The sequence below is a fragment of the Pelodiscus sinensis genome, chromosome 1, assembly GCF_052426305.1.
Source record: "Pelodiscus sinensis isolate ZL-2025 chromosome 1, ASM5242630v1, whole genome shotgun sequence".
Classification (NCBI taxonomy): Eukaryota; Metazoa; Chordata; order Testudines; family Trionychidae; genus Pelodiscus; species Pelodiscus sinensis.
In genome coordinates this window covers 295991344-296017549 of record NC_143052.1, presented here as the reverse complement: position 1 = coordinate 296017549, position 26206 = coordinate 295991344, and the positions used below count along the sequence as shown (strand labels likewise).

At 40.1% G+C, this 26206-nt stretch overlaps 1 protein-coding gene across 1 annotated transcript; it reads right to left on the bottom strand.

Moving 5' to 3' along the window:
* Positions 1-759: 759 nt before the first annotated feature.
* Positions 760-26206, bottom strand: SERPINE3 (serpin family E member 3). The gene is made up of 7 exons (XM_089777361.1): positions 25923-26206; positions 19690-19935; positions 17355-17540; positions 13790-13988; positions 12834-12934; positions 6793-6879; positions 760-911 (listed from the first exon to the last, which is right to left on the bottom strand). The coding sequence occupies exons 1-7, from the start codon at positions 26179-26181 to the stop codon at positions 760-762; spliced, it is 1230 nt and encodes a 409-aa protein (XP_089633487.1). The 5' UTR covers positions 26182-26206.

Here is a 26206-nt window from a genome sequence, read left to right as displayed (position 1 = left end):
ATGCATAGCACATTTCAGAATATAAATGAGGGGCAAGATCCTGGGCTTTTGTTCTGTAATGACACCTATTAACTTGCAGGTGATAGGAGTTTGGCTCTTGCTTCCCCCCAAAAAATGGTTAAGAAGAAGCCATACATTTAAAAGTATTTTAATAGCTTTATTTACTCTTATCCCTGCCTAGAGAAGACAGACTTCTACTGAAGGCAGTTGCACATTTTATTACTTTTTTCATAAAAAGAAAAGGAAAAAATGTTTGTGCTATGACTGTTTCTGATTAGAGTGCTGTTTCATGTTTTCTTTATTGCTGAAGTATGCTTGATTTCTCTACATTTGTATTTTACAGTCCCAATTTCTGTCCTATTTAGTGCAGAGTTGAGTATAGTAAGTTTTAATTTATAGGTTCAGTTTGCTTATCAAAACCACTTTTAATACTTACAAGTGTCAGTGACAGCACTGCTGCATAACTTTCTAAATGAGATGCTTAAATTTGTGCATAGGGACAGGACAGGGTAGAAAAAACTGGCACTACCCTACATGTGCTGTGCCTTTCCGTTCTTTGGAATAATGTGCATTACTCCTCAGGGCCATCAGAGTGTTTTTGAGCACAAAACTGATGCTAAAAACAACTTTAACTGAATTCCCATGATTTTGTCAATTTTTCTGCTTCAATTTTTTGTAGTTGAAAATTTATTCTGCGAGATTATATTTTATGATAGTTGAAATGGAAATTGGTCATTTTAGTGAGCAACTCCTTAATTATTAGAGATAAGATTTTTTTTTCCTCTTGAGTGACTCCTGCTTATGCTGAATAAATGAATTATGCCTACCTGTATTGGAGTGCCTCAGGAAAAATATAAAAGGTCGGTCTACTTTGAAAATAGGAGTTCGAGATCTTTTTAATAGCACCATAGCTGCCATGCAAGAGAGAGAAAATGTGTCAGTTTTAATTATCCCTTCTTTTTCTATAGAGTATTGCCATAAAACTGTTATTTACTACCCTAACCATCAAATTATTCATCTCTAATGACTGTGATAAAAATCAAGGTAATGTTTCATTTACTTAACAGAGAAAAATTTCCCCAGATGAATGAACAAGTAAAAATTTTCAAGGATGAATTACACAGGGAAAGCAGTGCTGTCTACTCACTGAGTAATTATGCCTACTTGCCTTTTTGTTTTAAGACTCAGCACTACTATTTTTTTCATTGATAGTACTAACACCCGGTCAAGATCCTACTGCACTACTTGCCCTGTTCGTAAGCAACTATACATAGAGACAGCCCTTCCAGTATGTAGACAAATGACACATTAACTCCTTTTTGCAGAGGGGAAACAGAGGCACAGAGAGATTAAGTGATCTGCCCAAGATCATGCTGGAAGCTTATGGCACACCCATGGATTGAACCCAACTTTCCCATCTCCAGTGCAGTGCCTTAATCAGAAGACTACTTCATCCCTGCAATTATTTTCTTACATATATATAAAAACTTTCATTTTTAAAGTTACAAAAATTAAAATCCTATTTAAATATAATTGCCCAATATTCATTTCTGTATACACTAATTAAAAATTAAGTTTTTAGCATAAAAACATTTGTCTAAAACAATTTTAATCCAAGATGTATATTAAAAATACTTAGCAAATGTAGTTTGATTAGAATGATTTCCGTCTGTCTTCTACGATCTAATTATTTCCAAATTTTTCTTTGCAATAAAATGCATGACTAGATTTTCCAGGTTTTTAAGTAACCGTGCAGCTATATACAGATTAAAACCAGCCATAATTGCTGTGGCAATGGAGTACAGAAGGAAGGGAAAAGAACACCTGGGTGACTAGAGAGAAAGTTAATACGGTAGAAGACTGCAATCAATGGTATAGATGCTATCAAACCGACCATAATTGGGGCAGAAAGCGAGTAGTGGAAAGCAAATGGCACTAGTGTGAATTTGTGCAGTGCTGTTTACAAATATTCTGATACTGGGCCTCTTGTTCTCTTTTCCAGCGTCCCTATTTGAAAAATCAAATGCACAACTACAAAATGGGAATAACTTATGGGTAGGCGATAGTACTGCTGAAAAGGATCTGGGGATTAGAATGCATAAAGTGGACAAGAGTCAGCAATGTGATACAGCTGCAAAAAAGGCTAAAATTGTTCTGTGGTGTTTTAGGAGTGTTTGTATGTAAGACATGAGAAGTAATTGGCAGTGGTGAGGCCTCAGCTGAAGTACTATGTTCCATTCTAGGTTTAGAAAATGTGGCTTATGAAGACATTTTTTAAAAAAGGTAATTTTTAGTCTTGAGAGAACTCAGGGGACCTGATAATTTTTCAGGTATGTTAAGGGCTCTTAAGAGGACAATGATCAATTGTTCTCCCATATTTACTGAAAGTTAGAAAAAAATAATGGTCTTAATTGCACCAAGAGAGTTTTAGATTAGATATTAAAAATTACTTTCTAATGTAAAGGGTAATTAAAATCTGGAATAGGCTTGCAAAGGAGGTTTTGGACTTGCTACCTTTGTAGGTTTTAAAACGAGGCTGGACAGATGCACATCAGAGATGGTACAGTTGTACTTGGCTGTGCCACAGTGCAAGGGGTTTGATTTGATGACTTCTTAGGGCTGGAAGAACCTCAAGGATGTTAAAAAGTGGGTAACTGACTAATTTTGTACTCAATACAATTTGTAGTAAGTACATGATTAGTCAATAAGCTGTAGCTTTGCAGTTTAAATGTAGTAGGAGCCGAGTGTGCAGGCAGCCCAGCTCCTACTATATTTAAACTGCAGAGCTACAGCGGGGATAGAATCATAGAACCATAGAACTGGAAGAGACCTCAGAAGGTCATCAAGTCTAGCCCCCTGCTCTAGGCAGGACCAATCCCAACTAAATCAACCCGGCCAGGGCTTTGTCAAGCCGAGACTTAAGAGGACTGGGACCGAGTGTGAGCTGGGACTCAGCAGCCCTAGCTCACTTGGGGTCCCAGACCACTGCAGCTCTGCTTTTTAAATGTAGTAAAAAGCTTCCCCATCTCCCTGCTGCCTCTGATACAGAGGAAGCAAGGGTGGGGAGCGAGTAGTGACTTGACTACTAGATAAGCCTAAGCTTAACGGGTAGTTGACTACTTGAATAGTCGCTTATATCCCTAACCAGCCCTACAATTCTATGATTCTATGAAGAGTCTCTTCTGATTTTTTTCAGCCCCTCTTGAACATACTGTGTTTCTGAAAAAGCAGTTCTTTTCAATGGCCTGTTCCTGCTGAAATTATTGGGACTTCTATCATTGACTTCAGTGGGACAAGGACCATGTGCTGTCTGTTGATTGCAGTTAATATTTAGTCTTTGATATGTAAACATTTGAAGTTCTATCTTCTCTAAAGGATTTGATTGGAAATATTACAGGTATGTTAATACATCAGTAAGATTGAGAATTTAAGTCAAGAAACCCAATCTTTGTCTCCACATACATAACTTACTATATTTTTACTATATCCCCATCAGTATCCAGCCCAGACAAGAAAAGATAATCTCACCAGCCGACTTAATTCAGTGATGAATCCTGATCACCTGTCTCATGCGGCATGTCATGTACAGGCAGTCCCTGAGTTACGCGGATCCGACTTATGTCGGATCCTCAGTTACAAACGGGGCCTGTCTCCCTGGTCTCCAGCAGACCAGGGAGAGGAAGCAAAGCGGCGGAGCACGCGGGCAGTGGACAGCCCAGACGCGTCTGGACTGTCCCGCTGCCCCCGTGCTCCGCGGCTTTGCTCCGGACGCCTGTGGTATAGCAGCTGGGGTGCTGCCGGTTGATCCCGTAGCGCCGCTCTGGGCGCTACTGGACCAACCCGGCAGCACCCCAGCTGCTCTGCCCCAGGCATCCTGATTCAGCCACTGCTGGTCAGTTTCAGCAGCGGCTGAATCAGGACGCCTGGGGCAGAGCAGTTTGGGTGCTGCTGGGTTGGTCCAGTAGCACCAAGGAGCGGCGGCGCTACTGGACCAACCCAGCAGCACCCCAGCTGCTCTGCCCCAGGCGTCCCCAAGTCAGCCGCTGCTGAAACTGACCAGTGGCTGACTACAGGAAGCCCCTGCCCCGGACTTCCTGGAATCAGCCGCTGATCAGTTTCAGCAGCAGCTGACTTGGGGATGCCTGAGGTTCTTAAGTTGAATCTGTATGTAAGTCAGAACTGGTGTCCAGATTCAGCCGCTGTTGAAACTGATCAGTTTCAGCAGCAGCTGAATCTGGACGCCAGTTCCGACTTACATACAGATTCAACTTAAGAACAAACCTACAGTCCCTATCTTGTACGTAACCCGGGGACTGCCTGTATACACTAAGCATACATACATATCTTACCATATATTCTAGCTCTATATCTAGAATATAGATATAGATTCTATATCTTACTATATACTCTAGAAATGTCTGTGTCTAAAGTTGTTCTTTCCCCCGGGGTAACTTGCATACTGAACCCCTCAGCCCTACCCCAGAACAATTATTTAAATTAAAAACAAAAAACTTATTTCAGTTAAGAATCCAAGCATTGCCAGGTAAATCTTCTAGTGCTATATAAAGCATAGTCAATTGTATAAATAACCAGCACTAATTGCTTTGACCACTATCATCTAGATAATGCTACCTCAGCTGTATTGAGTCAGACTTTTAAGTCTGGTTGAGCAACGCATAGCACTAGAAACAAGGAGAATAGACTAGACAAGTATATCTTAAGCCCCTTTGAGGTTCCCTCATTTCCATAGCAGCTGGGGCCCAAATTAGACCCTACCCAAGATATAGCATCTTCAGAATATTTCAGCCCGCATTAAAAGGCTGTAGCATGTCCCAGGGATGTTACCAGCTCAGCTCGTGTGGTAGGATAGCCAGGAACAGGTGGTATAGAGACGGATGTGCTACCTCTATGCCACCTGAATATTTCTATACAAAGGGGCTGTGTCTACACTGGGCCACTTATTCCGGAAAATCAGCCGCTTTTCTGGAATAAGCTGCGAGCTGTCTACACTGGCCCTTGAATTTCTGGAAAAGCAACGACGCTCTACTGTACAAAATCAGCCGCTATTCCGGAAAAACTATTCTCCCGCTCGGGCATAAGTCCTTATTCTGGAATACTGTTCCGGAAAAGGGCCAGTGTAGACAGCCCAGTAGTCTTTTCCGGAAAAAAGCCCCGATCGCGAAAATGGCGATCGGGGCTCTTTTCCGGAAAAGCGCGTCTACATTGGCCACAGACACTTTTCTGGAAAAAGGGCTTTTCCGAAAAAGCAGCCTGCCAATATAGATGCTCCTTTTCCGGAAAAACTGAAAACGGAATAGTATTCCGTTTTAAGCAGTTCCGGAAATTCATGCCAGTGTAGACACAGCCAAGGAGAAACCCTAGATACAATAGTAGGGCTCTTGTAACACAAAGGGGACGGAGAAGAGATTGACAACAATTAACAATTTTTTACTCCTGTTTTTTGCTTTTGTTTTAATTCTCAACATTCAAATAATGTGGGGTTTTCTATTTACATGTCAATGCTTTTGAGGGTGGTGGAGGGTTAAAGAAGGAAGTATGAAAAAGCCATTAATTTAAACTATGCTGGAAGGTGGTATTTTGGGTACAAAACATTTTCCTTTTAATGTGAAATTCCATCTGTCCCAGAAACTGGTGCACATGGGGAATGCAATTCCAGAACATTCACAAAGATGAAACTTCTAATCCTTAACTACTGTAGCGTGTTCCTCACAACCCTGGTTCTTTAAACCAAACATGAAAGATCAGTTGCTCAGGACATCATCTCAGAAAAATTTGGGGAGGGGGCGATGTGTCAGCAAATAGAACATTTTACATGATTATATTATATCCTGTAATGTCAGAGGGAGAAAGGCATTACAAGTGGAACACATAATGGAACATACAGCACTATAAAAAGTGGAGGTGGTAAAAGCCCTCCTTGCCCCATAGTAAATAATGCCTATTTCAATTGCCTTCAGTGGTGTTACTTGAACATAATAGAAGGCTTGAACAAAAAATAAAAAATGGTTTTGAGTGCTAGTAGTTCTTTAGTGCTGAATAATAATAGGTGGTTGGGTTTTTTCTCTCACTTATCTGTGTTATTCTGAGACCAAACATGAAACAGAAAATGTTTTAAGAAAGTTATAAGCAACTGAAAATAGGAGGTAGAATGGAAATAATTTCTTAAATTTGGCCCTGATTCTTCAAAGCATATAGAGGTATGTTTACTTAGGAGTTAAGGGGACTCAGTTAAGCACATTATCGATAGGGATGGATTTAAGCATGTATATAAATTCCTTGTTGAAGCAGAGCTTTAAATTATAGCATTTGTTACTGCTATAAGAGGACTCAGACACAAAACATTACTGAAGCATAAACGTCTCGTCTCGGAGCAGCCATGTTAGTCTGTAACTAAAAAAATGTAAACAAAGGCTCTGCAGCACCTTAGAGACTTAACAAAAATATATAAATAGTATCATGAGCTTTCATGGGCACAACCCACTTCTTCCGATGACAAATATGAAGCATGAAGCAAGGGGCACAACGTTTGAAAAATAAAGCAGAAAAAGAAGGGAGAGGGGAAGAAAAAAGAAAGGAAAAAAACCTGTCAACTGAAGTGTCCTCGCTAAATGCGGCTAATAGAGTAGGCTGTAAAGTGCCTGATACTTATCCTTTGATGTCATATGGTTGATGAATATAATGGCCCACCCAGTTCATATTATGGCCTGAACAAAGACTGCTTCAGGACCATCGTTTTTAAGTTTTTTACTGAAGTTTGTATGTCTGATTTACCTGTAGTTCCTGAGGCTTTTGTGCCGCCTTCTGTCACTTCAATCTTTGCTTTATGAATAGCTTCTGAAATGTAAAGATTGCCTTGCTCTAACAAAACAACCAAAAGTAAGTATTAATAGTTATTACTTATTTATTGTAAAATCAACACAACCTTTTTTTAAAAAATATTGAGATACTTCTGTCTTTGCTTTTCTCTTATATTGCTGCTCATTTCCATGTTACAGTATTGGAATTCATTCTGAAATCCTGTAGTTACCAGACATTTCATCCAGGGTAAGTAAGACAGTTTTTCAGTTACTAAATTCAAAGATTAATTTAGACCAGTTAATTCAACCGGTCACCTAGGTCTGATAGCATGTATTGGCTATTAAATAGAGAACAGATAATGCATTTTGCTAACTGTCAGGGTGGTTAACCACTGGAATAAATCGCCTAGGCTATGGAAACTCCATCACTGGAGGTATTTAAGACCAGGTTCAATGGACATCTATCAGGGATGATCTATCGTGCTTGGTCCTGCTGTGAAGGAAGGGGACTGGACTCAATGACCTCTCGAGGTCCCTTCCAGTTCTAGGATTCCAAGATTCTTTGATTTTATCTTAACCAAAAATGATGTATGTAAATAAAAATAATTTTCAAAGATAATTTCTGAATAATTATCAAAATAAGCATATCTCTGTTACTGTCAAAGCCTTTTAACCTGTGTATTCCATTGGTGACTTCTTAGGACATTCTTAAGTTACAGAATAACCAAAATTCGAATTTTTAATACACTTTTAACTAGCACGATGTTTACTATGGTATCAGTTTATGGAGTTACTAATTGCAGGTGTTGTTTCTAATGCTTTGAGACAAACAGCAGTACACATCATAATACTTCTAACAAATTGCACTTATTTCTGCTGTTCTCTACAAATGCTCATTGTAAACCACTGCAATCCCTCCTTTTATCAAATTTAAGATTAACCTTTATCAAATTTAAGATTAATCATTGTAAACGATTCCCAAAATGGTATTAACTCTTTTGATTGAATTATTTTGTAAAATAAGTCCAATTTTTATGGAATGATTAATTTTCCAAATATTTTACCCAATCTACATAGTAGATACAAGTTTCCTTTTGTCACAGAGGTCTTCCACTGATCTTTCCTCGATGTTAAAATAAATTTTCTTCAAAAAGATGGGGGTGAGAAATTTTCACGCATGATAAGATTTGGTTTTACTCTGCTTGTCTGTTCATAATTTAAATGTGCTGTAGGGAGGTGATTGGGAGGAGTGAGCATGGGCCTTGGCATTGTAAGAGTGTGATTTCTAATCCTGACTCTGTCACTGTGGCATTGGGCAAGTCAAGTTGTGGGTCTGGGTCTCAGTCTTCCCTTCTGTACAGTGAGGATATTATGCCTTACCTCACAAAGGGGTTTTGAGGGTTAATCATTTAATATTATTTTGCTACACAAACAGGTCATTTGAGAGGCAGTGATTAGGAAGAACAGGGCACATAAGGTAACATCTGACTTCTGTTCCCTTGCGTACCATTGGCTTGCTGTGTGACCTTGGACAAGTCACTTGCCTTTTTTCTCATGTCTCCATTTTCTCCATATGTGGCAATATTCTCCCAGGTTTTTGAGGCATGGTTTGAAGTTCTTATGTAAAACACTACTAAATTTTCTACAGTCAAACCTCAAAGTTACAGACACCTTGGAAAAGAGGTGGTTTGTAACTCTGAAATGTGTGTAACTCTAAAGAAAACGTGGTGGTTTTCCCAAAAGTTTACAACTGAACATTGACTTAATATAGCTCTAAAACTTTACTTTGCAGAAGAAAAATGCTGCTTTTCCTTAATTTTTTAGTAGTTTGCATTTAACACATTACTGTCCTATACTTGCTCTTTTTTTGGTCTCTGCAGCTGTCTGATTACATACTTCCAGTTCCAAACAAGGGGCATGGTTGACTGGTCAGTTCGTAACTCTGGCGTTCAGAACTTATTAGATTCTACTGTATTTATTACTGTTTGAATAATAATATTCATATTGAAACACATTTTCTTAACTCAGTTCCAGATTAATGAGGTGAAGGTATATGGTGAGAATAGAAAATTTAATGGTTCCTTCTGGGTTTACAGTCTATGAATGTTATTAAAGGTGAATTGATCCATAGTGTTTTTCAGCAACCTCAGTGGTCTTGTAAACGCTGAATAGCTGGAAGCCTGTATCTCCACAGACAGCTCACTGATTGGACAATTCTAAACTGCTGTAAAAACCTGAAAGTGAAATAGCTATAAAAAAATTAAATAACTATGTAACTTATGTGTAGATCAAGTAACACATGACTAGAGCACTGCACAGATACAAAATTAGTATCTGCATCTGCAAAAATGATCCACAGATATCCACAGATGCAGATACCTGGAGTTATAAAATGGATATCTGCAAATTAACTGGTTCTAAATCCAAAATTGGTATCCGCATCAGTATTAGCAAAAATGAGGTGCAGCTATCTGCATCCACAGATACGTATATATGTGAATTTGCAGGACTTTACACATGACCATAGGGCAGAAGTTCCCCATAAACTTTTAGGTCAAGTTAGGGCTATGCTGCAGTTTATAATGAGCACATCAAAATTGATTCAAAACCCAACATAACCAAAATATATCACAGCTCTATAACAATTCAGAGAACATCTGCAGGAAAATTTAAATGTTCCAATTTGCTTACCTTATGGAGTACTAATTGCTAGTAAGAACAGCATCAGAAGGCTAGCAAAAATAGAAGATTGATTTCTGTTCTTCTGTCTAGCTATGATTTGCTGAGAGACCCTGAATAAATCACTTCACTTAACCTTTCTTGTATCAATCACATCAGTAACTTTTTGACAGCTAGAATTAGTTGAAAGATTCAACCAAACCTCTAATGTCTGGTCACCTATTTTAAGAATTTTGTTTAAAAGGATTACTGGGCCCAGTCTGGCCTGTCAGTGTATAAATCTAGAGTAACTCCAGAGATGTGTAATGAATAGAGATTTTAGATCTGAATCTGGCCCCTATTTTCTGAATAATCATTTTGCATATGTGTAACACAATTGGAATGAGGCTTACTGTCTTCGTGGAGAGGCACTGCACTGAATCTTATAAACATGGAACAAAGTTTAAGGGATAAGAGAGCACAGTCTTTGCTTCCTTCTTGTTCTTCATCTTTCACCATATAGACAACACTTGGGTAAAAATTCAGAGAGGAATCATCCAGAGACTCCAGCTGGCAGGAGTAGGAACAGCCATTGAAGGGACTTTTGGACATTCACCAAACTTATGGGTTTGACTTGACTTTCTGAGCCCAATGCTCATTGGCTGCTTGCTCTAACCCTCCTTCTACCCCTCTCTCACCTGCCTCTCTTACTCTTTTCTCCCAGGTTCCCTTCATCCACCTTCCCTTCAGAGTCCCCCTCTCCCTTCGCTTTTCTTTCCACTTAGTTTATCCCTTTCTAGTTAATCTCTTCCCCCATACCACCACCAAAAAACAGTGGAACTAAGTGCCATTTGCCACATTTGCATTGTTCACTTTGTGTATTCTATCTGGTCCCCCGCATTGTGTCTGTATTGTCCATTTAGACTGTAAGGTCCTCAGAGCATGGACACAGCTACTCAGTGTTCATACAGCATCTACCACAATAAAACCCTATCCTTGGTTGGTCCTTAGGCACTACAGCCACTCTCCAAGTTATGAGCAAGTTACGGACCAACACTTGGTCTGTAACTTGAACTGTTCATAACTCGGACCCCATTGAGTTTCACGCGATCGCGCTGTTCGTAACTCGGGGACCGCCTTTACAACCGCTCCATGAGAGCTTTGGTCGTAAGTGCGAACAGTCGTAACTCGACCATTCACAACTCGGGGAGCGGCTGTACTGTAATAAATGCGATTGATTAATACTGAATTAAATGTTGAATTCTATTGGTAAGTGGCCAACCAGTAACTGATTGTCCCTTCACTAATTCTAGTAATAAATAAGATTTCTTGGTATGAAGGGCAACTATCGAGTGCGTTGGGAACAATAAATTAATGCTTGGTCAACTAAGCAATTCAAAGAAACTCCCGCAAAAACATGTTGAGCAGGAAGAATCATTGGTAAAACAAAATAGAATTCTGATTCCTGGTCTACAGCAGACCTGGAAGGCTGGTTTAAGGTATGCATCTCCAGCTACTTAAATACTATAGCTGGAGACAACATACCTTAAGCCGAGCTTGGCACCATCTTCACAGTTGGAGGTTGATGGGAGCAAACTAGATCCTCTAAATCAAACACCAGAAGATTGATCTTCAGCATGACAAGTGAAGACATGGCCTCAAAGTGACACTTAGAACTATCCTCAGCAGTCTTTTTGTAAAACTCCAACTGTAACTCCCACGTTCAATATTTATTATGGGTAAAACTCTGCTTGTCATCTTTGTGCCTGAGCTTGCAGGTCGACTCAGTATTATGCCAGAGAGGCAGAGGAGCAAAGGGGACAAAGGGATGACCCCATTAAATAATAGGTAAAATCTGAGGAAAAAGAGCCACTTGTGCTTTTTGATTAAGAAAAATTTAATGGGTGTAAGTCCTAAACAATACAGACACAGCTTCCTGGTATGCTTTGATCCATTGTAGTTCATTTTCTTTAAGCACTTATGTATATAGCTGTTTGTTTATAATGTGAACTATCAGTGAACTTTATCCAGCACAATAACACCTCATTTCTAATTAAGCATCCTATGCAATTCATGATCACATCATAACGTATTCAAATGTAAGGGGAGTAAAATGCAAATCTGTGTCCTGAGCTTTGGCCCATGGAAGTTACTTTTCTGATCAGGAGCCTTCTCTAAAGCCATTCCAACTGTACCAGCAGATCCTGTGGCCATGCCTCCATGTAATGACAATTGCACACTGACCAGAAGCATGTTAGAAATGCTATAAAATTTCCATTTAAGACTTCAAATGCAGGTGCCCGAATTAAGAATTGTATACCTAGCTGCAAGTGATACATGTCAAAGCACATAAACCTTTATGGAGTCCTTTAATATTAAATCAGGATAAAGTTTTCCAGTGAGTAGAAAAACATCCTTTTGAGACACAGGTCGCCAGTTTTTATCTTAGCATATGGTTGTGGGGTATTGTGCTTGTGGACTGGGTGGTGGTATGCTGATTGTTGGATTGTAGCAGTGCAGAAAGGAGATTACAGGCACCTGTGAGTGACCTCAGGACTCAGAATAAAGAGGTCTGTTGTTACATTGGTGTCACTGACTGTGGAATGACTATTTGCTTGAGCTTTGTCTATACTACAGAGTTTTTTTTGGAAAAAAACACTTCAAGCCTGTTTTTGTGCAAGAGAATCGAAAGAACAGAGGGGTTTTTGCACAATTGGTATTCCTCTTTCTGCGAGGAAGAAGCCTTTTTGCAAAAGAGCTCTTTCGCAAAAAAGCATGTGTAGACAGCGAAGAAGGGATTTTTGCACAAAAAGGGGAAAGAGAAGAAAGCACAGGTGTCCTGGTGGCCATTCTGTGCATACCAATCAGTGCTTACTTTTAAGAGAGCATCCATGCAGTCTGGACACTCTCTTTCACAAAAGCACATCGCTTTTTCAATGTGTTTTTGCAGTGTGGACACTCTCTTGTGCAAGAAGTTTTTGTGGAAGATCTCTTCCGACAAAAGCTTCTTGTACAAAAAGCCTGCAGTCTAGACGTAGCCTTGATCTGCAGCAATCCTTGCAGACTTCACCCTGCACCCTAGCAAACACATTCTAGCAATGTTCAGCCTCGCTGGTTTTCATCTCTCAAAATCTTTCCCTACCACTGGATTTTGCTTAATCCAAAATGCAGTAGTTTGAAAGAAATTTCAATTCTACAGTAGAGAATAGAATCTGGATTCTGTTTTAAATTTTCATTGTGCCAGAAGTATCATTCATGCAGAAGGATCTGCCTTTTTGAATGTCAGCTTACATCATATTAATGTCTACAACAATCTATACATGGAGTGATCATTTCCTATATAAGGAATGTTCTTACCTGAAATACCTTTAAAATCTGCCTTAGCTGGATCAAACATATCTGTAATTCCCAGGACAGGTAAAACCATTTTTAAGTCGAAGTGACTTTGAATTCTGAACCTAAAATTAACACAGTAGATTTTATTTAAATATATATGTGAACTTGGCATTTGCCCCCATTTGTGCTTGCTTTTTTAAAAATTGTAATCAATTTGGTTTAAGATAGAAACACATCTGCAAAACATTCGCTAGGAAAAAGAACATTGATGCACAAAACATTTTTCAGTGTTTCATTGGCATGGGGAATGTATTTCTGGAGGTATGTAATAAAGCTTTTCTGTACTTATTGATGTGCTAAGTACATCTAGGAAATACCCTCCTCTTTTTGCACCCACATGGTACATCCTGGCATTCTATTTATTCGAGAAATGCTGTTGAGTCGTGCAAATTCTGGCAAAAATGAAGGACTGGAGTGATAGACAGTGTGAACTTGCACTGTATACAGAAGAAATGCAGTGATTGGTGATAGTTGCTGGAGCTCCATTAAATATTTCTAATATTAAATACACATAGTAAAATGCTTTTAAATATTAAGACAACTTTTTTAAAAAGTATATAATAAAATGAAGCAAGAATGGGTACAAATAATTTTCTTCCCTCTAATTTTTCCCCTCAAACTTTTAAAATATTATTAGGAGTTGTAGAATCAAATTTGATATTTTTAAAGTAATGGCTTAATTATAGCATATAAGATGCATACATTATTAGGAATGCCCTATCCCACTTCTCCTAGCCAAAGATGGAGAGAGGGTACTCTGCTTTGCTAATGAAGTAATCAGGAGAATAAACTTGAAAGTGTCCTACTAAAAGGACCAATGTCCTATACATTGATTATGTTCACAATAAAGTATACAGCACAACTCTTAACAGTAACAGATACAGCTACAAAGGATGGCCATGTCCTGAATCACTTACCTAGGTAGAAAAATATCCATCTTCATTCTCTTTAAGCTGTTGACCCAAAGAGTGATGATTTTAGCTGAGAGGTGTGACTCAATCTGGGACAGAGATGTCGTCCTGTCACTAGGAAGCACCACAAACATGCTGACAGTCTCACCCAGATAAGGCAACTCGACTACACTGAACTGCTCCAGCGACAGAGTGTGGAACTGACCTACAAGTTGGAAAACATAATCCTTGGCATTACTAAAGGGAAACAACAACACTGAAGAACTAGATCATTCAAGGCACTAGTACAAGGATACAGAGCTTTTCACCACTGAGTGACTGACTTGAATACAGACCAAGTTGTTAATTAAGGTCACTGGCTCACATGAACTGAATTAATTGTCTCAATCCACTTCCGAGCAGGCAAGTGTCTAAATCACACATTTGCTAACATAAATAGCAATAACTGACCACCTCTGTGGCTGTCTCCATGGCCAATCCAATGAAGCATGGTGAATTAGTTTGTCTTCTCACCCTAATACTACTCCCTTTGGGTCAGGGTTGAGGAACATTGGTGAGTGTGGATGAGCGGGTGAATTTACAATGTGATTGATCTTGCTACAGCTCTTTTTAAATAAACAGATGACTTAGTTTTCCAGCTCCTTCAATGTAGCATCTTTCAGCAGAACTACACTTACTAGTGAAAAAATGAAAAGAAAAAACAGCTCCCATTTGACTAATCGAGAAGTACTTTGCCCAATGCTCTCATCCTTACACCAAATCAATTGCACAAGTTAAGTTGCTTTGAAGAAGCATGCAGTTTTATTGAACTACAAAGCATTTGGAACCTGTCAGACAAAAATCATGAAACCCGTACTGCAAAAAGGATACAACTTAATGGGCCTTCAAATGAACAGGGTACAGTATCCATTAATTCAAGTGTCAATAATAACCAGTTGTTGACTGTCACATACGTGCATGTAAAACTATTTTGCAGTGCAATATCACAGCCCTGCTAAACTCCTTTTCAGGAGCCAGTGTTCCAATGGAATAATGGCATGTCAAAGAACAATTCCTGCAACGGTCAGCACCGAGAAGGCAGTAAGTATAGATTGCAGTAAAGTGGTTTATGTGCACTATATGGAATAGCAAACCTCAGGCATAGAATACCCTTTACTAAATTATAGCAGCTGATGCTTTAGGAGTAGAGGGTTGTTGGCTTTTTTTTAACTTTATAATTAGTTCTATTTGCAGTCTCACAAATACTGATGTGTAACCATAATGTCTGCAGAAGTAATTGTCTGCATATCATACAAAATGTCAGTAAGGTTCAATTGGTAGTGCTCATTAGTTCTGAAAAGCATTGGGATATAGATTTCTACCCAGTATATCCTTTGCAATACAGGCAGTCCCCGAGTTACGCGGATCCAACTTATGTCGGATCCGCAGTTACGAACGGGGCTTTTCTCGCCCCGGAGGACGGGAGCGGCGGAACGCCCAGATGCACCTGGTCCGCCGCCCCCGTCCTCTGGGGCGAGAAAAGCTGCTCCCCGTCTCCCTGGTCTGCAGGGAGACGGGGAGCAAAGCCTTGGAGCACACCCGCAGCGGGACAGCCCGGGTGCGCTTGAGCTATCCCCCTGCAGGCGTGCTCCGCGGCTTTGCTCCCCGTCTCCTGACCAGCAGACCAGGGAGACAGGGAGCAAAGTCGCAGAGCACGCCCGCAGGGGGACAGCTCAAGCGCGCCCGAGCTGTCCCGCTGTGGGCGTGCTCCAAGGCTTTGCTCCCCGTCTCCCTGGTCTGACCAGCAGACCAGGGAGATGGGGAGCAAAGCCTCGGAGCACGCCAGCAGTGGGATAGCTGCGGCGCACCTGGACTGTCCCGCTGCCCGCGTGCTCTGCGGCTTTACTCCGCGTCTCCCAGGTCAGCAGACCAGGGAGATGGAGCAAAGCCGTGGAGGACTTGGGCGGTCCCGCCACCCCCGTCTCCCTGGTCTGCTGGGGGAGGGAGGTGCAGCTAGTTTCCCCCCCCCCCCAGCAGACCAGGCTTTTCTCGCCTACCCCTGGGGTAGAGCAGCTGGGGGCTGCTGGGTTGGTCCCGCAGCGCTGCTCCGGACCAACCCGACAGCACCCCAGCTGCTCTGCCCCAGGCGTCCTGATTCAGCCACTGCTGGTCAGTTTCAGCAGCGGCTGAATCAGGACGCCTGGGGCAGAGCAGCTGGGGTGCTGCTGGGCTGCACCAGTAGCGCCAAGGAGCCCCGCTACTGGAGCAACCCAGCAGCACCCCAGCTGCTCTGCCCCAGGCGTCCCCAAGTCAGCCGCTGCTGAAACTGACCAGCGGCTGTCTACAGGAAGCCGGAGGCAGAGTTGCTCTGTCCCAGGCTTCCTGGAATCAGCCGCTGATCAGTTTCAGCAGCAGCTGACTTGGGGACGCCTGGGTTTCTTAAGTTGAATCTGTATGTAAGTCAGAACTGGCGTCCAGATTCAGCCGCGGTTGAAACTGATCAGTTTCAGCAGCGGCTGACGCCAGTTCCGACTTATATACAGATTCAACTTAAGAACAAACCTACAGTCCCTATCTTGTACGTAACCCGGGGACTGCCTGTATAGCGTGAGAGAGAGGGTGCTAACATATTAATGACACTTTTTTGTCGATGAGATGTTAAAATATCAACTCCTTCTTTCTGTCATCCTCAAATGGCTCTCCAGGTAAAGATTCTTTTCAGATTGAGAATCTGAATCTTTTCAGACTGAGAAGGGAAAAATCCCTGGGTTCTGTTCAACATTCCATCTCGCAGTGATAGTCTAATCCTGCTCCCACTGAAGTCAGCAGGTGGTTTGCCATTTATTTTAACAAGAGTGGAACTGAGACCAAAAAAGTTCAGATGTTCAAGCCTATGCCTGTGCCACTGCAGGGCACTATTGGCTCCTGTTTTTGCCTTCAGTCATCATTAAACTATAACCTCTATTTCAGGAGAAGTTGAGACAGGAACATCACACCCCCAGGCTGTGTCTACATTGGCAAGATTTTGCACAAAAGCGGCCACCTGTCTACGCTGGCCGTGAGTTCTTGCGCAAGAACACTGAAGTTCTAATGTAAGAAATCAGTGCTTCTTGCACAAGAACTATGATGCTCCCGCTCAGGAATAAGCCCTCTTGCACAAGAGGCCAGTGTAGACAGGCAATATGGATTTCTTGCACAAGAAAGCCCTATGGCTAAAATGGCCATCGGAGCTTTCTTGCGCAAGAGTGAGTCTACACTGGCACAAGTGCTTTTGCGCAAAAGCACATCTCTTGCGCAAAAGCACATGCCAGGGTAGACGCTCTTGCGCAAATACTTTAACGCAAAAACTCTTGCGTTAAAAGTGTTTGCGCAAAATCTTGCCAATGTAGACGTAGCCCCAGGTTTTATATATCAGAGCAAAGGTTTGGTTCTGAGCTATTACATTTTTTTCTTGGTGGTTTCCCAAAGCTCTTTCCTCCATGTTTGTGCAGTATCTAGCACATTGCAGGCAGTTCTGGAAGTAAAAGAATTTAAAATGTATGTAGTTTATAATATTGTTTTATATGTCAAAAGTGGCATGAAAAGTAGTTACCATAATTGACTTCAGCTGTGTGGTACATTGTAGGCACTCTCAGGGTGATGCCCTCTGCAGTGGTAAAAGGCAAGGACTGTGTGTCTGTGAAGGAGAATTTCTTTTGCCATATGCTTTTGAAGTACATGGTGCTCACCACAGCCATCTGGTTAAATGGTGAACTGACTGTGTCCAAATATATGCAGTCTGCTTCTCCACCTGTGCAAGAAAAAGATGAATTATCTTTCTTTCTCTCTCTCTCTGTCACACATGCATGCACTCGCACACATACTGCAGAGCTAATCCTGCATCTTCTTTTTTTAAAGTGGAATTACAGGGCAAATTATTAAATTATTGTTTCAAACTTTTCTGAATCCTTTTGTTCTGACGTGCTTACACAAGTGGCTAAATCACAGAGATGAGCAGCATTCTGTTTGTAACAATGGGGATGAGGGTGATGCTGACAGTGTCATATTTTTGTTCATAGCTGAGCTCTGGAAATTAACGTATCCTCTTACTTTGTCTTGGTATTCGCTACATTCAACATCAGTTATAGTCATACATATTTTTAGAGACACCAAGACAGGTGGATCACTGACATAGCAAATTCTTTCTTACTTAACATGTTTCATAGTTAAAGCAGTGTTGCTATCTTTACTTTCTGTGGTAGCAAGTTTATTTAAAGTAAACCTTCTGGTCTACTTAGAAAAAGATGAGATATAATTGCCACATTTGAGGCCAGGATGTAATTTTCCCTCAGATCAGACTAGAAGAGATTTTTTTTTTAAACCTTCCTCTACAGTGTGAGGTATGGGTCACTTGTTGGTTTGAACTAGAATGAATGCTGGATTCTCTGCAACTTGAAATCTTGTGTCAAGTTTTGAAGATTTCACTAACTAAGCCAGAGATCATGGGCCTATTACAGGAGTGGTGGGGGAGATTCCATGTCCTGCAATGAGCAGGAGGTCAAACTAGATGGTCATGATAGTCCCTTCCAACCTTAAAACCCCTAAAAATAGTAAATGTTCAGTCTTAAATGACTGCAGAACTGCTTCTAGCATTAATTTAATAAGTGTGGCTAAATCTATGTGAAATGAGTTGAATATGAAATTATGCTGAGACTTTGATAGTATCAATGATTAAAAAACAGGCCTTGGGTTTGATGGTTGTGTCCTCTTTGCCATGAAATAAGGGCTCTGATCTGAAGTTTTCTAGCTGATCATGCCATTTTATTCACATCCCTGCCAGGAAAGCCATTGGCAGTTCAAAAGATATAGAATAACTATCAAAAGTGTGAGCTGACATTGTCCATGTTTGCTGGAGCAATCATTTTCTATCACAAAATCCTATTATAGTTCTCTTGACGAAGATAGAAGAGACTTCTCAAAACCAATCTCAGTGTGCATGTTTAAAATCACATTTGTTACCTACTAATCAAATTGAAGGCCAAATTAATCTCTAGTATATATAATTTATGTAAAATCAATGGCACAAACCAGTGGTCCAGTGATTCTAATGACTTCCAATCTTAGTGAAAAATTGACTGTATTTAGTTTATCTTCCTGGTCATGTAAAGGAATAAAGTTAGCTAATTTCATTTTCTATTTTCACTGTACAAACAAATGGGTCAATACTGCGAACATCTACTTACTGAGTTTACTGCAAGTATCTTTTGCAGTGAGTACTAGAAGAATTTAGCTCTAGCTAATTATTCTTAAAACATCCCTGCAAGGTTGATGGTATTATCCCCATTTTACAAAACCAGGGACTAAGGCAAAGTGATTAAGGGCTTGATTCTGTAATCCTTTATTTACATACCTATACTTAATGCAGTCTTGCCTAAAGTTAGTATCAGTAGTGCTTATAGCACAGTTGTTCCTTGTTCCTACCCTTGAGTTTAAGACTATGACTCTCTGTATAGAACATAGTACAGGTTTCACCTCTCTAATCTGGAATCCTCAGGACCTGACCAGTTCCGAACGAGAGTATTTTCTGGACCACAGGAGGTCAATATTGTCTAGCAGCATTACCAACACTTCCGCTGCTTACTGAGTTAGAGGATATTTAGAGGTAAATTAGAGCCAAATAACAGCACAGAACACTGAGAGCCAGGACTGGTGGCTGTAAACAAACTTTATGGGATCGCAGGAAACTCGGCCACACTTGTGAAAAGTGGACATCCAGCTAACTAAAATAATTTTGGATGACAGATGTTTCTGGACAAGAGAATTCTGGATTAGAGAGGTTCAACCTGTACTACACGTTTATTATACTTAGTTCAATGCTATAGTGCTAACCGCTACTACCTGCACATTTTTTTTATTACAGCTGTGTCCCACCTCATCATCTGTACTACTTGTTGTTTTACCTTCAGTGTTATTAGTCACCCATTCATTTATCTGTGCGATAGTCCTGTTAGGCTCACTGAAGTTGGTTTTCTGCAGGCTGCTGTTTGCCCAGAGTGCAGTATGGTCCATGAAATCGGGAGACAGATCAACTCCAGCTTGCACAAATAGAGCACATGCCAACTGAACCATGAGGCCTTGACTAGAGTTAGTCACTTCTTCATATCCGGTACGCAAGAAGTCCTGCACTCTAGGATCTGCCAGACGGGAGAAAAATCAGTGCTATAATTCTCATGTTGAACCCAAGAATAGCAAAAATAAAGTGTTAACGATAATTCATTACTGAGCAAATTGCCAGTGCTTAGCAAATAACAATGGTCCATTTCTACCTACGTGATTGCAACAGCACTTAACATTATAGTGTTCCAATGCTGATTGGGTCCTTTGGATGCTACAACAATATAAAGTAATTCATAATTCAAGTATGTAACGCTATTAGAGAGGCCGAGGCTATTTCCTGGGAATACACTGAAGTGCATTGTATGTGCAGAGAGTAAAACACAGATAACATTAATAGAACAAAGATCCATCAATGTGAGCTGCTTTCTCACTGCAATCACAGGAAAAAGGACTATCTGGACACGATCCCTTAATTCTAATGGCTGAACCCTGCTCCCTGGTCCAGAGGAAAGTGACAAAGCTTAAGGGGTCCTTTCCAGTATGCCTGGAGGAAAAAGTCAGTTCTAACATTAAATTTTCCGATTTAATTCCAGTCTGTACATGTGAGCAAGAATCACTGTAGCTATAGATCTAATCTATGTATACCTGTTGGAACCATGGTTGTATAAATAACTGCACATATTTTTCAAAGGTAGTTGGAGAGAATTCAAAACACTGAAAGTCAGAGAAAAAAGCCTCTTTTGATATATAACCCAAGCTCTCTAGTGTTACTGCTTGCAGTTGTATGACAAGTACTGCTTTTCCGGATGGAGTCCCCCACCCTGAAAGCATAGTCTTTGCTGGTAGTTTACATTTAGCTTTATGAAAACTTGTAGGCTACGTCTACACTGGCATGATTTTCCAAAAATGCTTTTAACGGAAAAGTTTTCCGTTAAAAGCATTTTCGGAAAAGCGCATCTAGATTGGCAGGATGCTTTTCCGCAAAAGCACTTTTTGCGGAAAAGCGTTCGTGGCCAATCTAGACGCGGTTTTCCGCAAAAAAGCCCTGATCGCCATTTTCGCGATTGGGGCTTTTTTGCGGAAAACAGTGCTGTACTGTCTACACTGGCCCTTTTCCGCAAAAGTCTTTCGGAAAAAGACTTTTGCCCGAACAGGAGCAGCATAGTATTTCTGGAAAAGCACTGACAATCTTACATGAGATTGTCAGTGCTTTTCCGGAAATTCAAGCGGCCAGTGTAGACAGCTGGCAAGTTTTTCCGGGAAAAGCTGCTGATTTTCCAGAAAAACTTGCCAGTCTAGACACAGCCGTATTGTTTGCTTGTGCCCCGCTTACCAAGCAAGCCGGAGTGCTTGTTCTCCCCCAATTTTGGGGTCATCTGTAAACTTTACCGATGAGGACTTTTTCTTCCACGTCATTGATAAAATACTAAATAGTGTAGGGCCAAGAACCAATCTCTGTGGTGGTTCCCTCTGGTATCACATCTGCTCAGAGATGATTCCCTATTTACAGTTGCATTTAGCAGTTAGCCAGGTTATAATCCATTTAAAATATGCATTGTTAATTTTATAGTATTATAGTCTTTTAATCAAAATGCCATGTAGTAGTACAATGTCAAATGCCTAACAGAATTCTTATTAAATCAACATTATTATCTTTATCAGCCTAATTTGCAAACTCCTAAAAATATCAGATTAATTTGACAGACTGTTTTCCATAACTCCCTTCTCATTGGCATTAATTATATTACCCTCCTTTCATTCTTCATTCAAGTCCCATAGCAGCTGCTCCATTATCTTGCCAGGATGCATGTTCATGGTGAGTTCAAGCAGACTGTTGCAGTCTAGAAAGAACTCTGCCTTGCAGTGTTAGACTAAAATGGACACCATTTAGTTGCTGGGCCAAAAGTGAAAGGTTAACACCATCCTGGGTAGGAGTACTTGCAGTTTTAGGTTCTCTTGCATTTATAATCAAACATTCTAGCAGTAGCTTCCCTGAAAGTTACCAGCTATTTCTTTGTCATAATTTTGTTAGACACAAGCCTTTATGCTCTCACTCCAGTCCTCAGGTTTTGTAAGGAACTGACTTAAACCTTTCCTACTACAAGAGGCCTTTCCCCCATCCTGGCACTTGAACTTAGTTGTAATGACATTGGTGGGTCCACCTAAAAGCCTCCTTAGAACATCTTTCTGTCAAAATGGCATTTTTCAAAGACATTGCCTCTGTTAGGAGAGTTAGCAAGCCCAGTACCTTGATGGTCTTCACTCTACACAGAAGAATCTACAGAAAAGGTCATTTTGAGACCTTGCCTCAGCTTTATGACTGAGGTGTTCTCAGATTTTCATTTGTTGCAGCATATTTCTTTCCTCAATGTCTTCCCTAGACAGAAGGAAGAACTACAGTCACTCAGGGGAATCCTGTTTATACTTGGCTGCAAAAAAAGAGATCTGTGCTGCTATTTGGACTATTCCCTGGGGGGGACTACTCTCATTGGGAAATCAAACAGCTTATTTGTTGCCTATGGGGAGAGGTGTAAGGGGGAACCTATTAGTAACAAGCTCTTTCCCACTGGATTAAGAGATATATTGAGTACTCTGCTAAGGCCATAGTTGCCCCTAGCTTTTCTGAGCTGGGTTTTTATTGTAGAGATTTACAAAGCAGCCATGTGGAGCGAGCACTATTTGTTAGACTTGGCATCACGTGGCAATGCTTGGTTTGGTAAAGCGGTGCTGCAGCCCACTTGTGCCTTGAACTCAACCATCTCATCTGATGGTAGTATCATCTGCTAAACTCACATGAGTGGGAATATATAGAAGCTCACAAAGAGTAAGTAGAGGTTCTTTCTTGTTAATAACCACTATTCTTTAACAGTTGTCTCTGTGCATTCGCTCTACCCACTCACCCTAGCCTTTCCTCAGTGTTCTTGGTATTTCAGGACTCTGTAGGCTAGGGAGAAGGAATTAAGGTTGTCGGGGGGAGATTTGCACTTCCTTGTATAGATCGAGTATATGATGTCCTTCTAACAGGAAGGTGATACTGCGCCACCAGTGAATGTGGCTCTATTGGACAGTTATGAAGCTCGACATTAGATACCAGAAATGTGAAGGCACAGAGAAACAACAGTTACCAATAAGTAACCATTTTCTACATTCTTGGGGGCAGGGTTGGTTGACATAAGCTTTTTGAGATCTTAAATACAGTAATGCTTTGCATCTAAATTAATTCAAAAGCACCATATAAGAACTATGTGTTAGCAGTAGCATTAATACACAATCCATTTAGCTTTGTTTTATCTGCAAGATTAATGGAGGTGGAGACTGGAAAATTCTAGAGCTTCTTCTGGAATTTTTCCCTAAATCATTTTATTGAGGAGGCAAAAGACACATGCATGATACCCTTAAATCTCCTGGATTTTGGGACTCTGCACGGTCATTAAAGCAGGTCTTTGCCTCTGCTTTAGCTCTAGGACCTCCTGCTCTCTCCTCAAATGGAGAAACTGTGCAAGAGCTTCTTCTGCCAGCAACTATCCAGAATCCCTTCTAAGAGGGGGAGGATGTGCACAGCAATGTGAAGGGGGCCTTTGGCTGCCCTGGTTTCACTGTGGAGCTAAGGAAGGGAGATAATTGTGTTCAACCTTCTCCTGCCCCATAAAGCAGTCCCATGACACTGTGGAATGTCTTCTGTAGAGTCAGGAGTATTGGGGAATAGTGTTGTGGAAGTGGTGATGCCCAGGCTACCCAGTAGGAAGAAAAGGAGAGATCCTGGGAGACAACCTCCCCCATGCACTTAACACACACAATCATCTTGCATAAACCTAATATATACTTAGCACTGTCATATCAAAATTTGACTTTGTAAAATTAACTTAAGCAAAATCTCAATATAGGGTCTGAAACCACTAGAGACGTAAACTGTTCACTAATTGTGAATAAAACAGGTTTCTGGTTTTTTACATGCATTAATATCCACCAAAGTGTTTGCAACTTAGACACTGCACCATTTTGGTGGTGCGAGAGAACCTGGGACAGAGATTGGATTGAATGCCTACAGATAAAAATGAACTAGCTTCTTTAGCACTTTTCAGAGGAGGAGAAATCCAAACAGGAAACAAACAGCATAAGTGGGGAAAAGCAAAATGAATTTTAAAAAATATTCTGTTTTAATAATCAACGGTGTTGTTTATTCTCATACCATTGCACTTTAGCAGTGCCTACAGATCAAATGAAAATAAGGACACCATTATGCTAGCCATTACTACAAACACATGACAAACCCTGGCTCAAAGATCTTCACTCTAATTGCACAAGACAAAGGATGGAAGGAGAAACACAAGCATAGACACATGAAGTCACTTGGCTCACACCACAAGTTAGTAGCAGAATCAGGAATAGAACCTAATTCTATTGTTTGCCAAACCAATGCCCTATGAACAGGAACATTCTGACTCAGAACTTTTTAAATATATGAGGACAGATTCCAAACTGGCCAGTATATACCACCTGAGAATCCAGTCCATGATTTTTAACCTATTGGTGTCCTTTTAATAACCTGCACAAAGATTAATGCAGCATAGTGTTAAAACTTAGCTCTATTAATCTTTAAGGGGAAAATATTAAACTCCTTGAACAGATGTCATTAAGATTCAGATGTTTTTTAGGTGTAAAGTGCCTTTCTCATGTGTTTTGCATTAGTATGCTAGTATTTGGCAAGCATACTTTGAGGATGTAAGAATTCAAAGATGATAAAATCAGAAACAGATGTTATATGAGATGCTGTATCCCCAGCTTGTAACTTCAGTAATACCAACAATCTTAGCTAACTAAAATTTTGAATTTTTACTTGTTGGCCTGTTCAAAACTCCTTTCAATTTTTTTTTATATTTGTTATTCAGACAGACAAATCTTTATGGTATTTTGCTCAAACAAATGTGGCTAGAAGAGATACTAGGGAAGCTGCAGAACATTAAAAGAGGTCATTAATGCCAGGGAAAGCTGATTCTTCCTAAAGAGTGAACTTGTATTGGATACTGATGGCTATCACTATAGTTTTTGCCAGATTGGTACATTTTTGTTCCATGTCCTGCATTATAGTTAAAGGCAGAACTACAAAAATGTTATCACCAAAATATATTAAGTATGTGAGTTAGTTTTATTCACCTCAGAGAAAATTTTCATTTGATCTGCTTCTCCTGGGTTAAAGACAAACATGGCATTTGGGTCTTTCTTTCTTTCTTTCTTTCTTTCTTTCTTTCTTTCTTTCTTTCTTTCTTTCTTTCTTTCTTTCTTTCTTTCTTTCTTTCTTTCTTTCTTTCTTTCTTTCTTTCACTGTTGCTAATACCTTCAGTAGGATATTTGTGCTATACGTATTGTGTGAGAGGCAGAGAAAATATGTAGTACATATAACTTTTATCTGTATATAATAGCTAGACTGAATGGGACTGGTTATTTTTGAATGCCAATTCTTGACTAAAAGGCAATAACTAAGTAAGGTTACAGAACACTACACAGCAATCTCTATAAATTTTAACTTTTGCCTTGTGTGATGAAAATAAATGTCATGCTTAAGAAGACTGATGTCAGTTCTAAAGCTTGCACAGTATGTATAAGCTACAAATTTTAAAGATGAGACAGCCATCTGTTTTCTATAACCAGTGTGCAGATCATGAAAAATAGCTATTGATATATTGTGTCAGGTGTAGGATTAATCTTTGGTTAAAATGGAAAGAATATCCTGAGAGTCCAACATTAGTTTAGCTGGAGTTATATGTTCCTTCCAGATCTTCATTTTTTAATGTATTTGTTTTAAAGTACAATAGAGTGAGAACTACTCAGAAAGGATAAGAAAGAATAAGCATACATGTACATCAACTGGTTAGACCATTCCTACAATTCAATAAAATATTAACAAACCTAATGCATTATGAGCTGTTGTAGACCTTATTAATTAGAAAGTTTAGTTTGAGTATGTGCAGTTGCTTTCTCCTTAGACAGGGAAGCTGATATGTGAATGTATGATATAATGCAAAGCAGCTATTACTAACAAATACTTTGTCAAATTGCATATTACCATGGATGTTGTATCCAAGAGCATCTTCCAACTGTGTAAAAGTGTTCCCTTGAGCTCCAAACTGCAGTAGCCTCAAAGAAATGGACACACTTGCTGGTGCAACTATCAAGTTAGTTCTGTTCTCTGGTTCTGCTAATTGCTGGTAGAGATTGATGTCAAACTCAGTTTTCAACTCCTTTAGCTCATCATAGAAATCACAGGTTCCATTGTTTAAGAAGCAGGAGTACAGAATGAGCATAGTAAAGACAAAGGGCAACATGAAGGAACTCTCTGGAGTATCTCCA

Coding starts and splice junctions, on each gene's coding strand:
- SERPINE3 (XM_089777361.1), bottom strand. CDS start 26,181: ATGTTGCCCTTTGTCTTTACTATGCTCATTCTGTACTCCTGCTTCTTA. Junction 6,880..12,833: donor AGATTTTAAAGGTATTTCAG/GTAAGAACATTC, acceptor TTGTTTTGTTAG/AGCAAGGCAATCTTTACATT. Junction 912..6,792: donor AAAAGCCTCAGGAACTACAG/GTAAATCAGACA, acceptor CTTGCATGGCAG/CTATGGTGCTATTAAAAAGA.